General features: G+C 46.2%; 2 protein-coding genes across 2 annotated transcripts in view; one reads left to right on the top strand and one right to left on the bottom strand.

Annotated features, from left to right (window-relative positions):
• LOC119433941 (solute carrier family 4 member 11) overlaps positions 1–20,989 on the top strand; it is an 86,612-nt gene that overhangs the window by 52,268 nt on the left and 13,355 nt on the right. Inside the window, exons 4-8 of the mRNA XM_037701230.2 lie at positions 2,127–2,196; positions 7,262–7,346; positions 11,544–11,865; positions 16,146–16,227; positions 17,701–17,823. Of these exons, the coding sequence (XP_037557158.2) occupies positions 2,127–2,196; positions 7,262–7,346; positions 11,544–11,865; positions 16,146–16,227; positions 17,701–17,823 (682 nt within the window). The remainder of the gene's footprint in view (positions 1–2,126; positions 2,197–7,261; positions 7,347–11,543; positions 11,866–16,145; positions 16,228–17,700; positions 17,824–20,989) is intronic.
• The window catches only part of LOC119433412 (ran-binding protein 3-like), a 150,768-nt gene that overhangs the window by 127,590 nt on the left and 2,189 nt on the right, over positions 1–20,989 (bottom strand). The window lies entirely within an intron of this gene.

The following is a 20,989-nucleotide window of genomic DNA, read 5'->3' as shown; positions in this document are numbered from 1 at the left end:
CGCGCGTTGCGGAGCTGCCAGTCGGTGCGGTGATTTCGGTGAGTTCTGCCGTGCGCTCCGATGGCTCTCTCCCAAAATTGGATTAAGGTGGATTAAAGTGGATTAAAATGCATTAAGATGGATTAATGTGGATTGAAGTTGATTAAGGTGAATCGAGGCGGATTAAGGTTGGTACAAATTAGAGCAAGGTGGTTAAGGTAGAGTTTTAATTTAAGGTGATAACTTCGAGAAGTCATTGTGCTTTGGCATTCAAATAACGTAAGCATACTTAAGTGACTGTTAATGCTTATTATTGCGTTAGCAATGGAAGTGTCAAAATTTAAAAAAAAAAATACGTGTGGGAAGCCAGTCACGTGGTAGAGGTATATGTCAGACTTGTTCGTAACGAATTACATCTAATTAATTGTAATCAATTAATTTCTGGGTAATTTTGTAAGTTAACGAATACTTCTTTTTGCTCTGTGACGGTCGCTGTAATTCGATTACAAGTAACTGGTTACGTTATTGGCGGGACAAGCGGCAACGGGAGACGCAGCTTTCAGCACTTCAATTTGAAGGGAACCCCAGTAAGACACCCGTGGTCGTCCTACACGGCAGGCTCGTGGATGCGCCTGTTTCGTCAGGAAAACACTAGTTTTGCAAACTTTCCTTGGAGGCGCTTTTAAGCTGCATCCATAGGCGGTAAGAGTTGCTACTCAATTATTCGCTTAGCGCAATCTATAATCTAACCTCCTATTTGCCGTTACACGTTTCAGTCTTTCTGCATGATACGTGACTCAACACTTATTTTGGGATTGTAACGCAAACAGTATTTTGAATGCTGGGTCGTACGCAGTTATATTTTAAATTACATTACAGATTTATCCGCCTTTTTGAGGAATGTGAACTTCTGCTGGCGTGACCTTAAAATTCACTAGTTCAAGTCTAAAAAAAGGCAGGAAGAGCTCATCCAGACGTTGGCCGACGAATTAAAACTGCATTGCTGACTACGAATCGGTGGTCACTTCGGAAGTTGTTGGGAGCAAATCACCTACGGACAATCTATGCGACTGTCTGAACGGTGCCTTCGGCCGCCGTGGGCGTTATAAGCAATGAGAAGGCGCTCAATCAGATCAGAAGGTGCTGTCACGTGAGCAAATATGGTGGCTCCTATGGGTATGGCGCTGCAAAAGGTCAATATAGTGCTGCGCGTTCGCTGCTATACACAAGAACGACACGCAGACACGAATTCGTAATGTGAGGTGTTGCAAATATGGGTTGCGCACACATCAACCGCCCGGATTTTACTCATTAGATTGCCTGCCCCAGATCTTCTACGCGCGAGAAAGCAGAACGTGGTGCAGACACCTAACGCTCCCTTAACGACGCGAAACTGCCACCAACAGCTGTAGCGGTCAAGGACGCGGCTCGAAGGTCATTGTGCCGATCCTAGAGTACGCACAATACCGGAGTAACCCGAGGAATGAACAGTACTGTTTTATAGTGCTGCTGATTTAAATACACCGTTTTCCGATGCTTTAGCATGCCGTTTTACTGCTTACGGTTGCTCTGTGTGTGTGTGTGTGTTTTGCGCCAGGAAAGCCTCTGTTTTAAACAGCGTCCCCCCCCCCCCCTTTTTTTTTTGTTATTCATAGACTGCCATCATGATCCCCCCCTCGAGGTTGTCCATATTGGCTCCGTCGATACCAGGCAGACTTTCTTCAGCAAGCGGGAATGTAATCGAACAAACATGGCGGGAAAAAAAAGATACGTACATTCCTCAAAACGCCGTGGCTCAACGGACACAATGCATAGCAAGAATCTCATCTGGACAATGCACGGTAACAAAACACAAGACAGGCAAATACATAGACGCACCCCAAGAGAGAGAAAGCAAGGTCAGGAAAGGCAGGGAGGTCAACCAGACGAGCGTCCGGTTTGCTACCCTACACTGGAGTTAAGGGAAAGGGGGAATAGAGAGAGACAGTGCAGCGCGCACTATCGAGCGCTTTGCGGGTATAAGCGCCCAACGGAAAATTGCCGCAGTGCCGTATAAATGTGCCCGGAAAGCGATCAGCAATTATAATAACGTTCAGCGCTGGTCATTAACATTATCGTTTCTTCTTTCTTTTTTTTTATCTTCACAGGTGCTTGACGGACGAGAACAGATGGCAACCCTAGCAGAAGCGAAGGAATCGCTTTTCACTCACGAACAAGGTGAATATGCTTACAAATTCAATACAGCGCTAACGTTCACCGCAAAGCAAATTGTGAATGATGAGACCTCATCATTTTGTTCCTCTATAAATATCATGGTGATTAAGGAATAACTCCGACTTTGAATGCTATAGCTCAAAATTGAGTTTCACTCCGGCATGTGGAAATGAGGTTCGCATATGAAATGGTTTTATAGCACTGCGTATTCAACACATGCATTCGCTCCTCATTTTTTTAAATGATGGATGTACGTGGTTCCTGTTCTCTGCAAAAGTTTTCCATAGGACTGTGATTTGGGTCGACGACCTCACTTCCAGATCTGTGGCTATCACGCGGAACGTATAGGTCATTGAGAGAAAGTGTGTTTATGTCTCTTATGTACGTCCCTTATGTCCTTTGGAATCACAAATGCGCTTCCAGCCATATAGAACTTCGTTAGGCGACGTTTTAAAATGGAGTTGCGAGGCGGCACAAGATGTGCGGTCATGCGGCCTAAAGCAGCTCGCGTACTTTTAGCATGCGCTTGTGTAGCCATTTTTCTTCGGGTGAAGGATTAGCAAGGGCAATGCGGGTTGTCATTTTGAGTGATTCAGAAACACGTGTTGGGCACACAGTTCGACTGAGCTTCGTATAGAGGGGGTTGGGGATGACTGAATCCAGGGACACTGAAACGGACGCAGCGCTTTATCTGATGTGCTCATTAAATTAGTGATCAGCGACAGTGGAGCTAAAAATGATCATATTAACATATTATGAACTTAATATGAGCATATAGCAAATGAGCGTATTAACGGAAGCGCTTACGTTTTAATGTGTGGTTTGGTACAAGCATGCGCAGATCCAGGGGGGATATTCAGATGTTCTGACCCCCACCCCCTCTCCAGATTTGTGTGCGCAGTGCCAGCGTACGGCACGTGAAAAAAAAAGTCCTTCTTCCCAGCTTTTGCTGACCTTTTTCTCTGGAGAGACAGGAAAGGTATAAGGATTATTGAAGAGAATTATTGAACAGCACGTAAAAAGAAACCAATTATCATCATAAATGACCATCTCAAAGTAAGACACCCCCTCCCCCGTTTGAAAAAGACCTGGATCTGCACCTGGGTACAAGGGGGAAATGCTTGCTGCCTTAGTGAGCCCAACCTAGAAGCAGATTGTGACTAACGAATCTGAAGTTATTTTTAAGAAAACTTAAAGAAAAAGCACTGCAGGTTTTCCTTAGCAAGACATTAACCAAGCCCCGTTCACCCATTCCAAGATTTCAAGCGAATTCGATTTTCCCTGAAAGGCCCGCGATTGAGCGCTTAGGATACAGCTCAACGGAACCACCTCTGAGCCTACAATGGCGGACCAGTCAATTAAGATTCAGGCGACAGTGGCTACAGCGATTTGGGCCTTTGTCTCTCTGTCACGAATGGTCGAGAGATCATACTACCGGATACGTTAAACGAATACAGAGAATGCTGCTACACTACTACTATGTCTCCCAAAGTGTAGACGTGTCTTGAACAGAACATCGGTCGAATTCGAGGATTCGAAATCTCCACTATACGGCCACCACCTAAGAGGATGACTTCCCCATGTGTTCATGCATGTAAAGCACCATGGCTTATCGCGCTTTCTGCTCACACTACTGCGAGAAACGGAACTGATGGACTCATGGTGCCCTCGAAGAGACGCTCAGGCATGGTAATCGCCCCCCATGCTAACGCCGCCTGAGGCCACCACAACCACATGTAGCAGCTATGAACGGCGAACGATCAAAAACCTCGCCCTGCCAGTATTAAACGCTAAGGCACAATGAACAAACACCAAGTCTATCTCCGGAACTACAATCTTAAACGCAAAAAAAGAGAGTATGTATAATTCAAACAAGAGTGCACTTCATTCTCATTTTTTTAACTAATATAAAACAAGAGCAAAATTCAAATTAAGTTGTTGGGCCAATGTGGTGAGTACAGCACGCGCTAATTTTTGTTTGAATTACTTATAAAGGAGACACCTTTGAAGACGAATCCCTTTTTTTTTAGCCACAATACCGCTATAGCAATACTTGAGACTGCTACACTATTCTGCAAGAGTGGCTGGCGCAGCAAGGCCTTTGTCGCTTTCGCGCCATTAAACCTGAATTAACTAACTATTCTGCAAGCTTCCTAAAGATGATCTGACCCGTAGTTGAATGAACTCATACTCGTCCCGGAAACGTTCGTCACTCGTGCCGCGTATAAGTTGTCTCCGAAATCAGACAGTCCCGCAATATTTCCTCTTATGATCCTCCTATATACTCACAGACAATTTTCGGTGGCTGTGGAAAGAACTCGATCTGTACGGGGGCGCAGCTTCTGCACGTGTGTTAACGCGCCAAGTAGTCCGGCAGAATTTGGCAGCGCTTTTGGTTTCTTGGATCAGATGCTTTTAATCATTTACCCAGACACGGAAGGGAAAAGCAAAAAAAAAAGAATCATTATTAATAGGTCCAATTTACCACTTATGGGCGCTTCTTTATGTATTAATTTGCTGTTGTAAGAAATATATTTGTGTTTTCTCTTCCTCAAATTACACTAACGCGGGTAAAATTGAGGGAATACTTTCAAAGCGCTCTTACTTGCGCGTGCTTTGCCTCGGTAATTTTAACCTTTATTGCCACAGGACATTGTCCGCTTGTATAGTGCCAGAAAGGTTCCAGTGGTCGCGGTGCGGCGCCACCGTAAAGCTTCCCGCTGAAACTTACTAAAGAGAACTCTGCAACTGTCATCGTTCAGCTATATACCATAGGAATGATAGTTAGTACATGAATGTGTCTCATCTTCGTGCTTGTGGCTTGAGACGTTCTTTGTGACGTCATTTATTAAACTTTCTCTCTACAAAGTTCCAAGCGCAGCTGTCCAAGTACAGCAGCAAGTGGAATCAGTATACCCACGCACATTCGTCATCACTGCGAACGATTGCATTTATGACGCCATCGATTTCTTGCGAAGGCACGAAGTCGTTTCAAGCCGGACGCACGAGGTTTAACGCACCGCCCGACATTCACATGCCGGCGGCTGAACCGCCACACTTGAAGCCTCCGCAGACACTATAGCGCCCTATGGCAATTCCCTCTAGTATAGTTCTCTCAGAGTTCCCTATACTGGTAACTTTTGTAGAGGACCCTGTGTGGTCGGTACAGCTCCGAGTCAGAAGGGCCAAACCGCCGAGCTGGCCTTTTTTTTTTTTCTCGCCTATTAATCGCGTGACTACACCTCGTAATGCACTCGTCGTGGAACTACCCGCGCGAGAAGGTTACCCGCAGAAAAAAAAAAAAAATAATAGCACGCGTGACCGCGCGCTTTGCGGTACTTCCCGTCGACCTCCGTCACCTTGTTCTCGCTTCCTTTCCCCTTAACTTCTTCTATTCGGTTAGCGAGCAGGTTTGACCTTTCGGGATTGGCACGCAGTCGAGAAACCGACGCTCAGCCGTGGTTTCCGCGCGTAAAGGTCAAATCTGTGGGCTGCAGGTGTCGGGAGGAAGACGCAAATAAAAAAACAAAACAATCAGGGCGAAAAGTATAATAGAGAAATGACTTGAAGCGTTGGGTACATGCCCTCAGTCGCTGATGGGTGCTCGCTTTAGTGCATTTGCGGCTCGCCCGTCAGTCCGCGCGTAGGAAGTGCAACGTTTGCCGACTCCACCGCCGTGGGGGACAAACAACGCCATATAACAAAAACAAGTGTCGCAACGAATGTCGCGCACGGCGCCTCACTTTTGACAGGGTGTCTCTTCAGATCGCTTCGAAGGCTGCCGGCACTGTGGCTCACCGAGTATGGCTGGCTTTAGCCTGCTGAGCGCTGAGGTCTGCGAATGTCGCTACAGGTTTATAGTGTGTTGTAACAATCGTAAGCAAACCAGACTTTGATTTTGTAGCCGGCCCGCTACGACTTCAAGGGTTAATGGCCGCGGTTAGTTTCGAGCGGAGGCGCGGATGATGGGCTCGGAAGGAGGAAGCAGTGCTTTGTGGTAATTGATCTGTAGCCGTTCGCAAACGTGTACTGCGCGTGTACGCCGTATATGCACGGTCGGTGCTTATGGCAAAAGGAGTTCCCGCCGTTGTGCTATGGCTTTGCAAGGCATGGTGCCACGTGGGCTGTTACCTCAATTTACGCAAGCTTGTATCGCATGCAAGTACCGCAGCCATGATACCTAACCAGTATTTTCCCCCTCTGTTCCTTTGTCATCGTTGCGTGAAGATATACTTAAAAACTAGTGTGTGGCACAGGAAATATTTTTCTTGCTTTGTTTCGAAAAAGGCATAGTCAAGCATGCTGTGTCGGTATTGCATGCCTGCAACGGGGATAGTGTGTTCAAGTGCTTTCTGATGTCCAGTTCTGAACTATAGTACTTATATTAGTATATATAGAGTTCAAGAACGAATTGTGTCAATTCGTGCTTCAACTCTACTTATGGGATACCAAGTAGCCCGCTCCCAAGCCTTGCTAAATAAACAGTTGTGTCCAGGTATTTCGCGGACAAAATAATTTTGCACTTCTTACACAGATGGCTCCGAACTTTGTCCTCGTCTGCAGAACGACTTGTCAGATTTTATGTTTTGTCCAGATACTCACAGAATGGAAAAAAAAAAGTTTCTATATAACGTACGTACGAATATTCAATACCGCGATGTGTTTCTTCTTATTACACATAGCAAACATGTTTTATCAAATCTAATCCAGGCAGGAAACAAGTGCAAACGTAGGCTGTCATTGAGATAGCTATCTGATACTTTATGTACCTATACAATCAAGAACATATAACTATAGTTCAATTTTGGATAAATCACAACGTACGAGTTCAGTCGCATTGTTTGAATCCTTTCTCATAATGCAACCTATTCCTCTTCCAAATTCGATAAATTTGCTCATTAGTGGTCCGGCAACACAAATTAGCATTAGGTGTATATGCGGACCCAATATAAGCGATTGATCGTAGTGCCAATGTGAAATAAGAAGCACCATCATAATTTACACGCCATTTCACTTCGTCACTAATACATGCCCTTCCCCTTTTTTTTTTTCTCTATCTCTCTCCCAGTGCACCTACTATCCAGGACGATCCAGGGAACGTGTATGCGAGAGGGGGGAGGATTCGACTACGACCAATCCTGGATCTGCGCATTGTGAGCGGGCCCCCTCTCTCGACGCTGTCCGAAGCGCATGCGCCCTAACAGACTATCTACAGTATATACTCATGGGATCCCATTCTGGACATCGTCAAGTTTCGCCGTATTGTCGAATTCCGTAATGGCGGCATTTCGAGCCAATCAGAGAGGCCGCAGCAGCCCTCTGGACCAATCCACGCTGACAAGATGGCGGATTCGACAGTATGGCGGCATTTGACAATATCCGCGATAGCAGCCGCGGAAAGCTTTCTGCGGCAACGAAGGGAAAAGCTGCTACGGAGGCGAAGCGCACGCGTTGACATCGCTCCTGGGAAACAGTCCCAGAGCATCATTAGGCGCTTGTTTAGGCTGGGGAACGGAAACCAAACGTATCATTTACCACCGCACTTGACATATATGAATATCAGCGTGGCATACATGAATATAGTACGCCACTCAGTCTTACGTTTGACCGTTATTTATTCGTCTAGCTGTTTCCGGCGTTTCGGAATGTGCGAAATCACTGCGCTAGCCGCACTAGCTCATCTCAAGCTCGCTGGTTCGATCCCTTCATACAACGAAACGACGGAACACACCAAGGAAAATACAAGCGAAAGGAGTGGTGTCGGTCCTTGGTGTGTTGCGTCTTTTCGTTGTATGAAACATGTACCAACTAGCCCAACAACAGCCCAGCATTTCGATGGAAGCGAATTACAAAAACGCTAGCGCACTTGGATTCAGGCGCCCGTTAAAGGAACCCACACAGTCAAACGTATTCTGGAGTCCCCTAGTACGGCGTACGTGTCTCACAGTCTGATCGTGGTTTTGGCATGTAAAACCTCAGAATTCAATTCACTTAACCTAAACCATCACCAAGTAGCTAGGTACTCTGACGTATTTTCTGCGCTAAACATAACGGACACGCAGCTTGAAGAAGACGGGATGGGCGATGAACGCTTTGACTCCATGCTAGGGAGTCCGTTTTTAGGCGCTGTAAGTATATGAGAGTTCCCAAGCCAAGAATTATAGCTTTCTGCCTCAACCGGCAAGCTGGGATGATTCAGTATGAGCGCCGAGAGACCGAAGCACACTTTTGTGCGGAAACAATCGACGATTATTGTGAATGCAAGCGAATAGCCCTAACTAACTAACTAACTAACTAACTAACTAACTAACTAACTAACTAACTAACTAACTAACTAACTAACTAACGAACGAACGAACGAACGAACGAACGAACGAAGTTTTCCTTGCCGAGCCCGACCATCGACGACCGATCACTCACGAAAACGGGTGAAAGAGGAAAAAAAAAAGCGCTTTCAAATACTGTCGGCGCAGTAACACATGAACGGATAACATATGAACGGAACAGCCACGTTCATGTAGCTCTCTCTCCGTTGCCTGCAGAAAGTAGTCCCAGAAGATAGCATCGAGCACGTCGATAGACTGTCTAGCACACTGTTCCACCAAACGCGCAGTCCTAATGCGAATCCACAGCTCATAGATTTTCGACTGTGCCGTTTGCTTAATACGCGCCTATAACCGTTAGAACCCTCTGGCCCAGGACCTATCCAATAAAAATAGCCAAAAAGAGGTGCTTCGGCTGCTTGAGTCACATGAGACTCGTTCAGCTGCTCGGGCACAAACATTTAGTGAATTATTTATTTCTTGTATTAAGTAGCTACCCGCAATTACCCGTGCTTTTCTTCTGTGCAAATTTATTTCGACGAGCTCCAGCGCACCTTATTCTAGGCTATAACAGAAGTAGATTCGAGGCAGATGAATAAGTATTGCATAGGTAATTGCATAAAATAAATAAAACTGCTACATAAGTATCAAATAATGGAAGTATACGAGGCCCAGGCAGAAAATATACAAAAATAAGGGTCGCAGTAGAACCTTTCAACGTGTCTGAAGCTTAATTTTAACAGCGTATTTACCGTTGGCACATGGCTGCTTCAACTTTTAGCGAATTACTGCGAAAAAGTGCCGCATTTAAAACAATATACTCATAATTAGTATTAACTATGTTTGACGTCGTTTCAACAATTTCGATGGGAGATAGTCAACATCTTTGCGTGCATGTTCTTTTTTAAGCTGTTCATTACAGAAATGAAAATACCTTGATGAGTGGCGATTTTAGCCAATATCTTGCCTTGCTTGTGACCAGCATATTTCATGCGATGCCATTTTAAGGTGCATAGAAAAAGCGATACCTAATTATTTTTGTGGATCCGGAAAGCATTATTTCGAAATTGTGTTTGCATTTATGGCTGAAAACAGTTGTTTACTATTGCGAAGAAAATTAAGACCAATTTTTCTTTTCTTTTTGAATTCCTCGCCCAAACTTACAATACCGATACGTCAGTGCAATGTTACTGAGCTGACAGTATTTTCGGCCCCGTAGAGGCCGTTTTCGCGCAGGAAACGTTATCAAAGCTCCCCGGCTTGAGTCTTTGACAGTTTTAGAATTCAATCCAATTATTGCCAATCGAGAGGCCTGCAATTATTACCCAACAATAGCTGCTAAGATCCATGACGTCATGAGGTGCTAATGCAGTAACTTGAAAGTTCTGTCACCCCCGTCATTCGCTATTTGCGCGTTTTTTTCTAGCGTAACGAATTTCCAGCACAGGAAAAGGCTGATTTACCACACACACACACACACACACACACACACACACACACACACACACACACACACACACACACACACACACACACACACACACACACACACACACACACACACACACACACACATATATATATATATATATATATATATATATATATATATATATCTTGTTTCTGCTATGCGAAAATGAGTAGCCGGTGACTACATCTCTTTCTCTTATTTTCATTTCAATAATACAAAAGAAAGGCTCATCGCCATGGCATTTGAAAAGTTTAATTCGGCGGGGCGTACACTGCGATCCAGAGAACGGCACTACGAAATAGAAACACGAGATTTTTGCCACCCCTGCGACAAGAACGGAGTGCAAGCTTATCCCAATCTGCCACCCTTCTAAGTTTATTGAGAAATCCAGATTAACCTTCTATTCTCTTTTAGCGTCCAATCACAGCTTTTAGCGTTACAGCATAAGCTAAAAGTGAGCAAATGTAAAAAAAAAAGAAAAAAGAAAGAAAAGAAAGCGGTTGTGTGATACCGACGCGAGCTTCGCTTACGGTGGAAAAAAAAAACAAACTTTGCGGTCTCGCACTCAAGTTCCGAGAAGAGCTAAACGAATGGCGCGCGACCGCAGAGCCGCAGCAGCGCCCCCTGGTAATCCGCGCCGTACATGACGCCATTCGCGGCAGCACTCGGCGTTCCGTAGCAGCATAGCGTGCCGGGAACAGGTGCGACCGCTCGCACGCGTCTGCGTGCATGATGACGGGTGCGGCTTCCCGTCGCTATATATGCTTTCACTCAATCCGCCTCGCCTTTCACAATGCCTGTCGTCCGCGCTGCGCACCTCTCAGCGAGAGAGGACGACTTAACTACACAGGGCGTATACGAGGAGCGACAGTCCAGGAGACGGGAGGGGGAGGGGGGGGGGGGGAGGTGTTTGCACCGCGGCGCTGTCAGCAGCTATAGCATAGCAACGTTTGAGTCAAACAGCTAAACTCGCGAATTCTTGCGTCAAAAAGGCGGCACTTGTATGGCGTAACGGTGACTCCGCAATTTTCACGTTGTATTTGTGTACAGATGCGCAATCCATGCCCCCCCCCCCCCCCCCCCTCATCTTTTGGCTCACGAAACAAAAAAGCACAGACAGCCCATTGACACCCATAGCCAGTGCCTAGGATATGGAGTATGGGTAAAATGGCGCAGTCACACTAGTAACAAGCAAGATTCTATGAGAAGTTAGCCATATCAGGCTGAAGCATCGTTTCCCAGTCGAAATTGTGCTTCATTAGTGTCTTGTCTAGGAACTGGGGAAGTCAGCGGTATAGATGCCAGGATGAGTTTTCTCTTAATTTCGAACGCAGTCCAATTCTCCCTTATTACCAAAAAAAAAATTTGCCAGCTTCGGCCTGATCACGTAGCTAAAGTATACGAATTCACGGGGTTACGGCGCAGTAATGTCACAAGCGTCGCGTACGCCCTTGAATCCCTTGAAAGCATACCACCCTGGAATCGTACACGTATTCGTGGACGTGCTGACGTGTTCGCGCGAATACACGTGGACCTCACTCGCGCCCCGGCCGCAGGTGCGCGCTGCCGTCCCTGCAGAAGCGGCACGTGGCCGTGGCACGGCTCAAGCACCCGGCCAACATGGGTCGCACCTGCCACGAGGTGCGCTTCTTCATCCTGGTGCTCACTCCGAGTAAGGAGAAAGGCACCAAGAACGCCCTCGAGACCGGCCGCACGTTCGCCACCATCTTCGCCGACATGGACTTCCGGCAGCGCCTCCTGGAGGTGCACTCCGAGGCCGAGTTCAAAAACGTGCTGCTCAAGCACGCCCAGGACCTGGCAGCCGAGCAGAGTAATCCCGTGCACCTGCGGGGATCGCAGGCCCAGCTAGACTTCCCGGTAAGGGGGGCAGGGCGCGCGCTTTCTTGCATGGCGCTGACTGAATCTGAGCCGTGTGCATGGCTGGTTGCCCAATATGTGCCCCTTATCAGACGGCACCCGACGTGGCAGATGCGGTAGCTTTGTCCACGTGATCCCTCATGCCACGTCACGCCGACGGCAGCGCCTGCCAGGGCAGCTTGCCCCAGCTTGCTTGCACTTCCTCAGATGCTGCATTTCGCCATTCGTTTTCCATTGGTGCAAGCTTCGAGCAGAACGAGTTCGCAGCCCTCCTTGCACTTCCGGGAGAGGTACCCTATAGAACAAATCCCATAAGCCCCGTATCCTATAATATCATATAAACATACGGGGATGCCATGTAACCCTTACGGAATTCCCATATATCACACGGGGCATACCCATCTGGGCCTGCCCCATATGGTATGTGGGACCATGTGGGTTTTTATATGGGAGCGCGATATGCTCATATTAGGACCATGTGTGACCATATGGTTTATTCATATGGGACTTGCCCCATATATGAGAACACATTTATTTTATTTATTTAGTACATACTGCAGACCACACTGTGGTCCTTGGATGATGGGCATACATTATTACATAAAAAGATAAGATAAAAACTACGTCACTTCAAATGAAAAAAGAAAGACTAGAAAAAAATAACATATATTATCTGCACATCCACATCTACGTATTCAGAAATACAGTCAGAAATTATGCGCTAGATGTGGTGCGGTTAGAGAATTCCATTCGGAAATTGTGCGTAGAAAGAAGGAGAACTTATACGTGTCTCTCCTAAGGTGTTAGTGAATCGAGACTATGGTGGTCGTGTATGTCCCGTGGAAAGAGGGGGCTACATGTAATGAAGCGTCGAGGCCTAATTTGTGGTTAATTAAATGATGTAGAAAATCTAGGTGGCATTTCTGTCTTCTCAGTTGGAGAGAGCGAACGTTATTAGCGAGCATTAATTCTCATGGGGAATGAGAACGTTTGCACTTTGAAGAAATAAAACGAACACACTTTCTCTGGTTTCTCTCAAGCTTGTGAACGTTTAGCATACGGATCCCGCGCAATGCGAACATGTTATAGTTTTGGCCGGATAAAGGTTAGGTAATTGAGTCGCTTAAGATTTCAAGGGGAACTTGTGTCTCGGAAAGTTTGTGTCTCAGAAAATCTAGTTTGCGTAAGGCAGAAGAACATATGTCGTCATTGTGTAGGTTAACACTCGTTTAAAAAAAAGCCGGAGGAGTTACTGAATAGTGTCACGCCATTTGCTGCCTTAGCGTAACTGCAGTTGGCAATGATAGAGTTAGTAACATAACCGACTAAGCAAGGTAGTCGGTGGTACTAACGGGTCTCGGCTACCAATTCCGAAAGCAGTTAGCACCACCGGATTCAAAGTGTTTATTCTATAACACATATATCGGACCCACTGTGCAATACGCCACACCTGGTCCGATATATGCAGCAGAGTTCACTCACTGACATAACGAAACCGACCAAGTCGACCCGTTGCTGCCGAGCAAAAACCGTAATGGCGCATTCGTCATACAGCTGCGCTGTAAAATTTCTTGCCGGTTAATTGATGTTAACTCCTCGACGTTAGGCTCGGCATGTTGCACATGGGAGATACAGCTTGCACATCAGGCGTGAGATCATAAAAAAACGTTCTGTGGCTAAATGACAGAAAACAATAATAATATACAAGCCTTTTCTTTTTTCGCAACATGCAGCTCACACTTGTAAAACGATTGCTTACATAAATCGCTGGTTGGATAGACACTCTGAAAACAGCGAATGTTGTGCTCACAAATCTGCGCTCACCAATGCCTGTATTGTCGTTATCCCTTCTACCTTCTGGTTATCGCTTAAAACCGAAACATAGTATTTCAAAATTCTTTTTTTTTTCCACGGTTACGTGAACAAGGTTTTATGTGCGAATGCTTCCTTGAACTGTTCATGTGCTCCGATAACCGAGCTTACTGGCTCAGTTTATTCATATCGCGCTTCTACTTTATTATTTCACTTTACTTCAGTGTAAAGTGATCCTTTGTAATTTCACTGCGACTAATACGGTCACTAATTATCAACCGACATACAGTTATAGCTGCATGTGATTTCAACATTTGTTCTCTGTTACTGTCTCGCTGTTCCATTACTCATTCAGTTATCTGAATATTGGCCTAAGAATTCGGAAAGGGCTCAGAGCCACCACGCATGCGCGAAGGGGGCGCTTCGACTCCCGCGCATGCGCAGTGGCAGCGACTCCTCGCCGGCACCGTGGACTTTGTTGTTTCTGTGGCAGAGTGACAGCACAGTTGTGGTTCGCGGACACGATGTCTCTCGTGATCAAACTGTAGAGCCGCACAAAGCTCACTTCGTTGACCCGCATGACGATGAGACCATCTTGAGCAGCTCCCCCTGCCGGGGGGTCCCTCTCTCTCTCTCTCTTTCCTGCCTCGCTCTCCTCCCGACTTCCTCCTCTTCCTTCGCTCCAGCAGCAGGCCTCCAGAAGAAAGCGTGAGGTGAGCGCGTAGGCGCAGGGCTGCCACCTGTAGCACTGTAGACGCAGTTCCGTCCACGTCGAATGCTGAACGCACGGCAGCGCGCAGAGGCAGTGCACCCGGCTTGCTCTGACGTCACGTGTACATTCTCTAATTCTTACACGTTCAGTGAAGTTAAGAAAAGAAATGGTGCAATTTAAGGTGCTGTGTTGCAGTTGCAACGCAAGATAGATTGAAGACAGGCCTATAGACAATTTCATATTTGGACCTTGGGCGACACCACTGTGTGGCGTTAAACAAACACTTTCTCAGTTTTGCCCGAATCGACAGCAAATTTTCATGGTCATGAAACACCGAACGCATCCTTATACAATCATTTTCACGCGTACGAATCGACTGCAGTATAGTGCGTTTGGTTGTTAATAAGAGAAAACGTCAGCGTTAACAGCCCCAGGGGGCAGCACTGTAACGCTTTCGTAAAATAGTCTACAACAGATGCGTATGCTGATGACCTTGAAAGCGCACACGCACACACTGCGCACAAAGAAAGCAGGCACCGCAGAGCTGGAATAACAACCGAACTTCACAGACGCAAGCAGTACGCATAGCGAGCAGCATGCAAAATGACGACGAAGCGGAAGACTGAATCAGTGCTGAAGGGGCTATTCTAGACATCTCCAAGTTTCGAGCCAACCAGAGAGGCTGTAGCAGCTCCGCCAGCCAATCAGAGCCGACAGCATGGCGAATTTGACAAGTTGGCGGAATTTGACGATGTCCAGAATACACTCTCCAGTCACATATTTCCTTCTATATACGTCCTCGTCGTTTTGGGCGCTGCACCTCATTACGCGCGTAATGTTTATTTACAGATACTGTTGACCCGAAGGTCGTTAAAGGCGGGTTCAATATAGAATGAAATCGTTTGCTTTCGGTTGAAAAAGCTTAGCGCAATTTCCAACACGCTCTAAGCTAATAACTTAGTTGCACCTTTAATCCACGTCACGTATGCGCTCTCATAGTGCCTGCCGAACTCTGGCTATCAGCAGCCGTTTGTTTCGGCAAGGCTTAGCGACGTGAACCGGCGTAAGCACATGGGACACAATATTTGAAGAAAAAAATAGCAAATGACAGGATCAAGTAGCTGAAATGAATGTAAACGAATAACGCAACGTACAACATACGACGCGACGAAAAGATCAGCAAGAACAGAAACTACAACATGAAGAAGATGATGACACGAAGCACTTTTCGTCGACACCTTCTTGAGTGTTCGTTTATGTTACGCCGAAGCTCTCGTACCGTGTCATTTTCCCCCCTTTTTATCCAACAAAAGATTAAGCAGTACACGCTGACGTCAATTCAAGAGAAAACTACAGTTATATATGATTTCAGCTGATGGATTCAGGAACTCCCTCAGATGAGGCATACATTCAACCGCGATGCTAAGTTCTTGAGCCATTGCGCTCAATAAACAATCATTCACTACACTAGTACTGATCTTAAAATAGCCTGTCTTTGCGCCTTCAAACGTTAACGACAACTACAAACACAGTGGAAGCCACAAGTGTATCTGGGCAAAGCTGCCTGCCACGTGCGATCAGCATTTGATTTGGAAAGTAGCTTCCCCGTGGTCCCTGCAGTAGTCTGAATATGTTGTGTGCCACATAATCGACGCTGTGATCGCGCAAGTGCCAGTGCGACTGACGGAAGTTGTTGTCTTCTTTCTCACCCCCTCTCCTGCGTGCTAAACGTTGGCAAACGGACTCACCAACGTAGCCCCGTAGGTGTCCCATCGCTCAAGGTCTTAGCGACGACCTGCGGCGACGGTTGTCACACTACGTCAGCGACTATATAGATGGTAAGTGACCACCAACTTGCGCTTCGGTGCAGCCTGTCGGTTGCACGTACAGCCGTAGAGCTCATTTTGGTCAAGAGAGAATTTTACCTTTGTATGATATACGTTCACGTGATACGTTATGTCCACGGCGCATGCCCCGCCCCTTCGCCGAACCGCGGTATAGACATGACGAGAGAACAGCGTTTTAGCATACTGTCATCGAGTACCATGCTACAGTGCACAATCAATTTGTGTTGCAGTAAAGAACTCGGCTTTTCAAGCGTTCCGCATCGCCAATGCATCACCATTTCCCTTCTTCTTCTCTCTGTGGTTTTACGTGCCAAAACCAGTTCTGATTACTGTCATCGAGTACCATGCTACAGTGCACAATCAATTTGTGTTGCAGTAAAGAACTCGGCTTTTCAAGCGTTTCTCTGTGGTTTTACGTGCCAAAACCAGTTCTGATTATGAGGCACGCCATTTCCCCTAAATGCCAATCAAAACACTTTCCCGGCTCTCTCTCTAGGCCTAGCAGCGTCAAAACAAACGGCTCATCTCAACAATAGGCAAAAACATCGTTAATACTTCGTTCTCGGAGTGAAATGGTACTATGCGATGGCAGATCGATTTCCCCATTTATTTGTTGCTGTCACGATGGAGAGCAAGCAGCAAGGACGGATTCAGGATCGATGCGGGCGGTCTAAGCTTGTCTAGGCACTGCCACGTTGTTACGTAATCACGTTAACATGACCAGTAGCCAACGCTATAGAAGCCGCGCATGCGCAGCGGTAATAATGTATCACGCGTCATGGTAACGTATAACGTATATCACGCAAAGCTGAAGCTCTCGAATAATGTACAGCCAACCTGTCTTTTACGTTACCTCTGTAGAAACTCCTGGCCCTTCGCGTTTAGCTAGTAACATGCCTTCGTCACTGTCCCTACTAGCTGCGAGCTGTGTCTGCGAAGTACGGGATTAGCGACTTTATCCCCTATATTCTAGAACTTTCCTCCGCTACACGATCCACCTCGACTCAAGAAAGTGGCGCCGCCCCTCGGCAAAAGTGCATGGTCACTGTGATTCATTGACACTCCAGGGCAATTCTCGAGAAATAGTTTCTTTGTGAGTCTAGGGTTGGTGCTCGGTTCAACTCGATGGACTGGAGGAAGTGCTTGGAGTCGAGGATCATTCGAGAATCCGGGGGTATGTTACGTGGTGCTTCAGCAGCAGTCGCCAACTGTTCTTCCGGTCCGTCTGCCCGGAACGGGCAGTAACGATGAATGGTAATGCTACAAGGTGCAGCGGCACGCCGAATTTAGGCATCTAATTGCGTATTGATGCGGAAATGTAGTCGGACGCCAAACCCTGCTGCGTTTGCGTTTGCTGGAAGCGAGTGTTCCGTAACCTTACAACCATGGCACGCGCACAAGTCGCCTCCAATTTGAATGTTGCTGCTTTTCTCTCTCTCTCTCTCTCTCTCTTCGTCTCTACAGGAGTGGTAGGCCACCGGACAATCTACAAGACCGTCTCAACCATCTTCTTTCTTTACTTTGCCTGCCTTCTACCAACCATTGCCTTCGGAGCGCTGAACGATACCAACACCAAGGGCAAGATAGGCGAGTGTCTCCAGATTATTTCAAGACATGCTTGATTCACTTTCGATGCTACGTTATAAGCGGGAGCTACCGTAGCTACAGCTACTCGGATGTATTGAAACGTTCAACTGCTACGGAAGTACATTATCGCTTTAGATGTAAGCAACAACGTTGTAGCGTTTTGATGAAAATCGCCATGCTGCGGTATAGCTGATGGCCGACAGAAAGTGAGACCAAGTACCCGAAAAAAGCAAAACAAGATAAACACGAACAAACGATGTAGCCGATGCACTTACATTTGGTGAAGCGTAAGCCAGCATTATGGGGCATGCTGTCATTGTGCGGAGAAATGCAATGCAAGCAAAAATGTATTTCTCACGTGCGTTTTCCGAAAGTATATCTCTAGTCATATAGTTACTATAAATGAATATGATGCGGTTGGGTGCTGGCTTCAGTTGTGCTATTACAATGTGGCGTAAATGTGTCATTCAGATACTCAAATAAGCAACTTGTTATCTATTTACATCGTCAATAACTAATTATCACACAGGAGATGACGCCACCGCCCTGGCTGAAGTGTTTCCGAAAAGAAAGAAAAAAAAAACGCCTCTTAATCTCCGATGTGCTGCTGTTCGTCATAATAACTGTCTCCTCTTAAACACCTTTGTGCACCTACATTTGCACGTCCAGCAAGAAGAGGCAGAACGAAATGTAGTGACCAATCAGGAGAGCACAAGGGGCAATAGAGTTTTTCGACGGGACTTGAGATCGACTTGCCTGTGTGAACGCCTGTATTTGGAACGCCCTTCATGTTACCTGTCCGTGTTAATTTTTAAAAAAATTTTCCTCTCTTTCTGTGCCCGCATTTCAACCCCTATTCCCCTTACCCCCAGTGCAGGGTAGCAAACCGGGAACTCGTATCCGGTTAACCTTCCTGCCTTTCCCCTCTCATTTTCTCTTAATATCTGTTTGCGCTATTAGAGTCTTCAGTTGGGATTGCGGCATCTACCTACATGGTTTACCTATATTTTGTATACGTTGGGTTTTGGGGTGGCGAAGTCTTGATCATGATACCGTTCTGGCATCGGAAGACTGCAATTTCGATGCAAACGTGTTCTTGATTACAATTATGCCTTTTGGTTTCCCAGAAACTGAAGGGTTTAAATACATAACTACACAACCGGGTAAAAAAGAAAAAAAAAATCACGGGGCGAGCAGGCAACCCTACTGAACACCGAAAAACAATAACGAAGCCACGCAGTCTGATTTCTTCAAAAAGCCGGGGTCGAGTCGCAGAAAACTCCGTGTGTTACCTATGGCAACCCCGACGCTAGCGAAACGACTGCAGAGACACAATTATCCACAGTAATCTCACCTCAAAAAGTTGTGGCTTGATGCGACACTGACGCAACGCTGTACACTCGAACAGCGCAGTGTGCAAACGATCTTTTTTTTTTTTTTTTTTGTCAAAGACACCGATCTATACGCACGTGGCAAAACAGAGCTCGTTGCTTCGCGATATTTATACTGGTTTACGTGAAATTCAGCTTAAATCGTTTCCAAGAACGTCGCGCGACTTCGGAGCTCCGACTCGATAAGGGCCGTCTAGACGTCCTGCGGCGCAGGAAAATTGAGTACTGCGATTCGTATCGCCTTGAAGCAGATTCGTCCACAAGCCGACTTCACGCAACACCGAACGGAGAACAGGTTCATTATATAGGTTCGAAAAACACACGCGCAAAAAACACACATACACATTTCATTTTACGGATCGCCACGAGCGCTAGAGATAACAGTCGATCGAACCAAATGGTCCTTCTGCACTGCGTTGAACGTTCGGCGAATTAAAATAAGAGGTTAAGCAAGCGCGGTTTTTGTATTTTGTACAAAGTAGCGGTACTTTATTTCACGCTGTCGAGAAAGTAAAACATTGCCGAGGTTGTCTTTTTTTTTCTTTCTTTCTTTCATTTGCTTGCAATTTCTCAAGCGGACCAAGGCTCAGTGCCGTACACGGCAATGCTTTATATTGCATACTCTGTGCCAAATGATGATGATGATCCTTTGTACAAATGACACATACCCACCATGGGGGAATCGGCCATGAATTGGGCGGTTTGGCGAAAATGAATCAAGAACAAAAAAGCTTAGATGGAAGAAGAAGAAGAAGTTGAATACTGCTCGGCGTTTTAATTCCAGCTCCAGTTACTGCTTTGTCATCGTAGAGCTTTTAACTGACGTGCACGCATTGACTGTTTCGTGTTAGGGAGTTTTAGCATAACGCAGACTTACGCATGATTAAGAAGATACAGGCGCTAAGAGAAGCTCTGGTAGCAACGTCGTGCGACTGCGTGCTCCACCAGACTGCGCGATTATATGCCAATTATTTGCTTTCGGAACTATGTCAACTGCGACATAATATTGGAAGAAGGTCTTTATTTTTGGAGGGACTATCATTTTCTCTCTCTCTTTTGCTTGTCGTGAGGAGTCATGCGACGTAACTACACATGCTAAAGCAACACATTTTTATTGTTTTTTTCTGCTTCTTCAATTACACAAGGTGACTTACATTATATAATAAACGGATTGGTAGTATAATAATAATCATAATAATAATAATACATCATCGCACCATGTTGGTGAAGCAGCGCACTTACGAGGACAAAGTGGAGAGACAAAAATACATGACACTCGCTGCTTGTGTCTCTCCGCCTTGTCCTGGTCAATGCGCTGCTTCACCAACACGGTATGATGATTAATCACCAACTCGCCCAACTTTACATATTACTGAATAATAAAATACAAGAGCGTCAAGTGTCATGGTAGTACTTTGATCTGAGTACAGCGCTGGCGGCTGAACCGTGTAGATGTCAACCAAAGCGACCAAAGGGTAGAAGAAGCTTCAAATGCAACGAATGGTATAACGTTGGTAACGTTGGATTGTTTATACGTAACTCTAACAATACAGTCAAGTGCGCTGGACAGCTACTTCATTCAATAGGCCGTGCCCTCCCATACCTAACAGATCTTGACTTTATAAGGAGATCCAAGGCGCCGGTAAAAATGTTTTCTCGAATCGCAGTCTTAATCGGATCATGTCTCTCAATCATCGCGGAATCGCACTGTACCTCAAGATGCCAAGCCTGTCGCCGACTAGCGGGTGCAGGTCACGTGATAATGCTGTGCGGAG

This window comes from Dermacentor silvarum, chromosome 11 (genome assembly GCF_013339745.2).
Source record: "Dermacentor silvarum isolate Dsil-2018 chromosome 11, BIME_Dsil_1.4, whole genome shotgun sequence".
NCBI lineage: Eukaryota > Metazoa > Arthropoda > Arachnida > Ixodida > Ixodidae > Dermacentor > Dermacentor silvarum.
The sequence above is the reverse complement of the archived record's forward strand: the minus strand, read 5'-3'. Positions and strand labels throughout refer to the sequence as shown.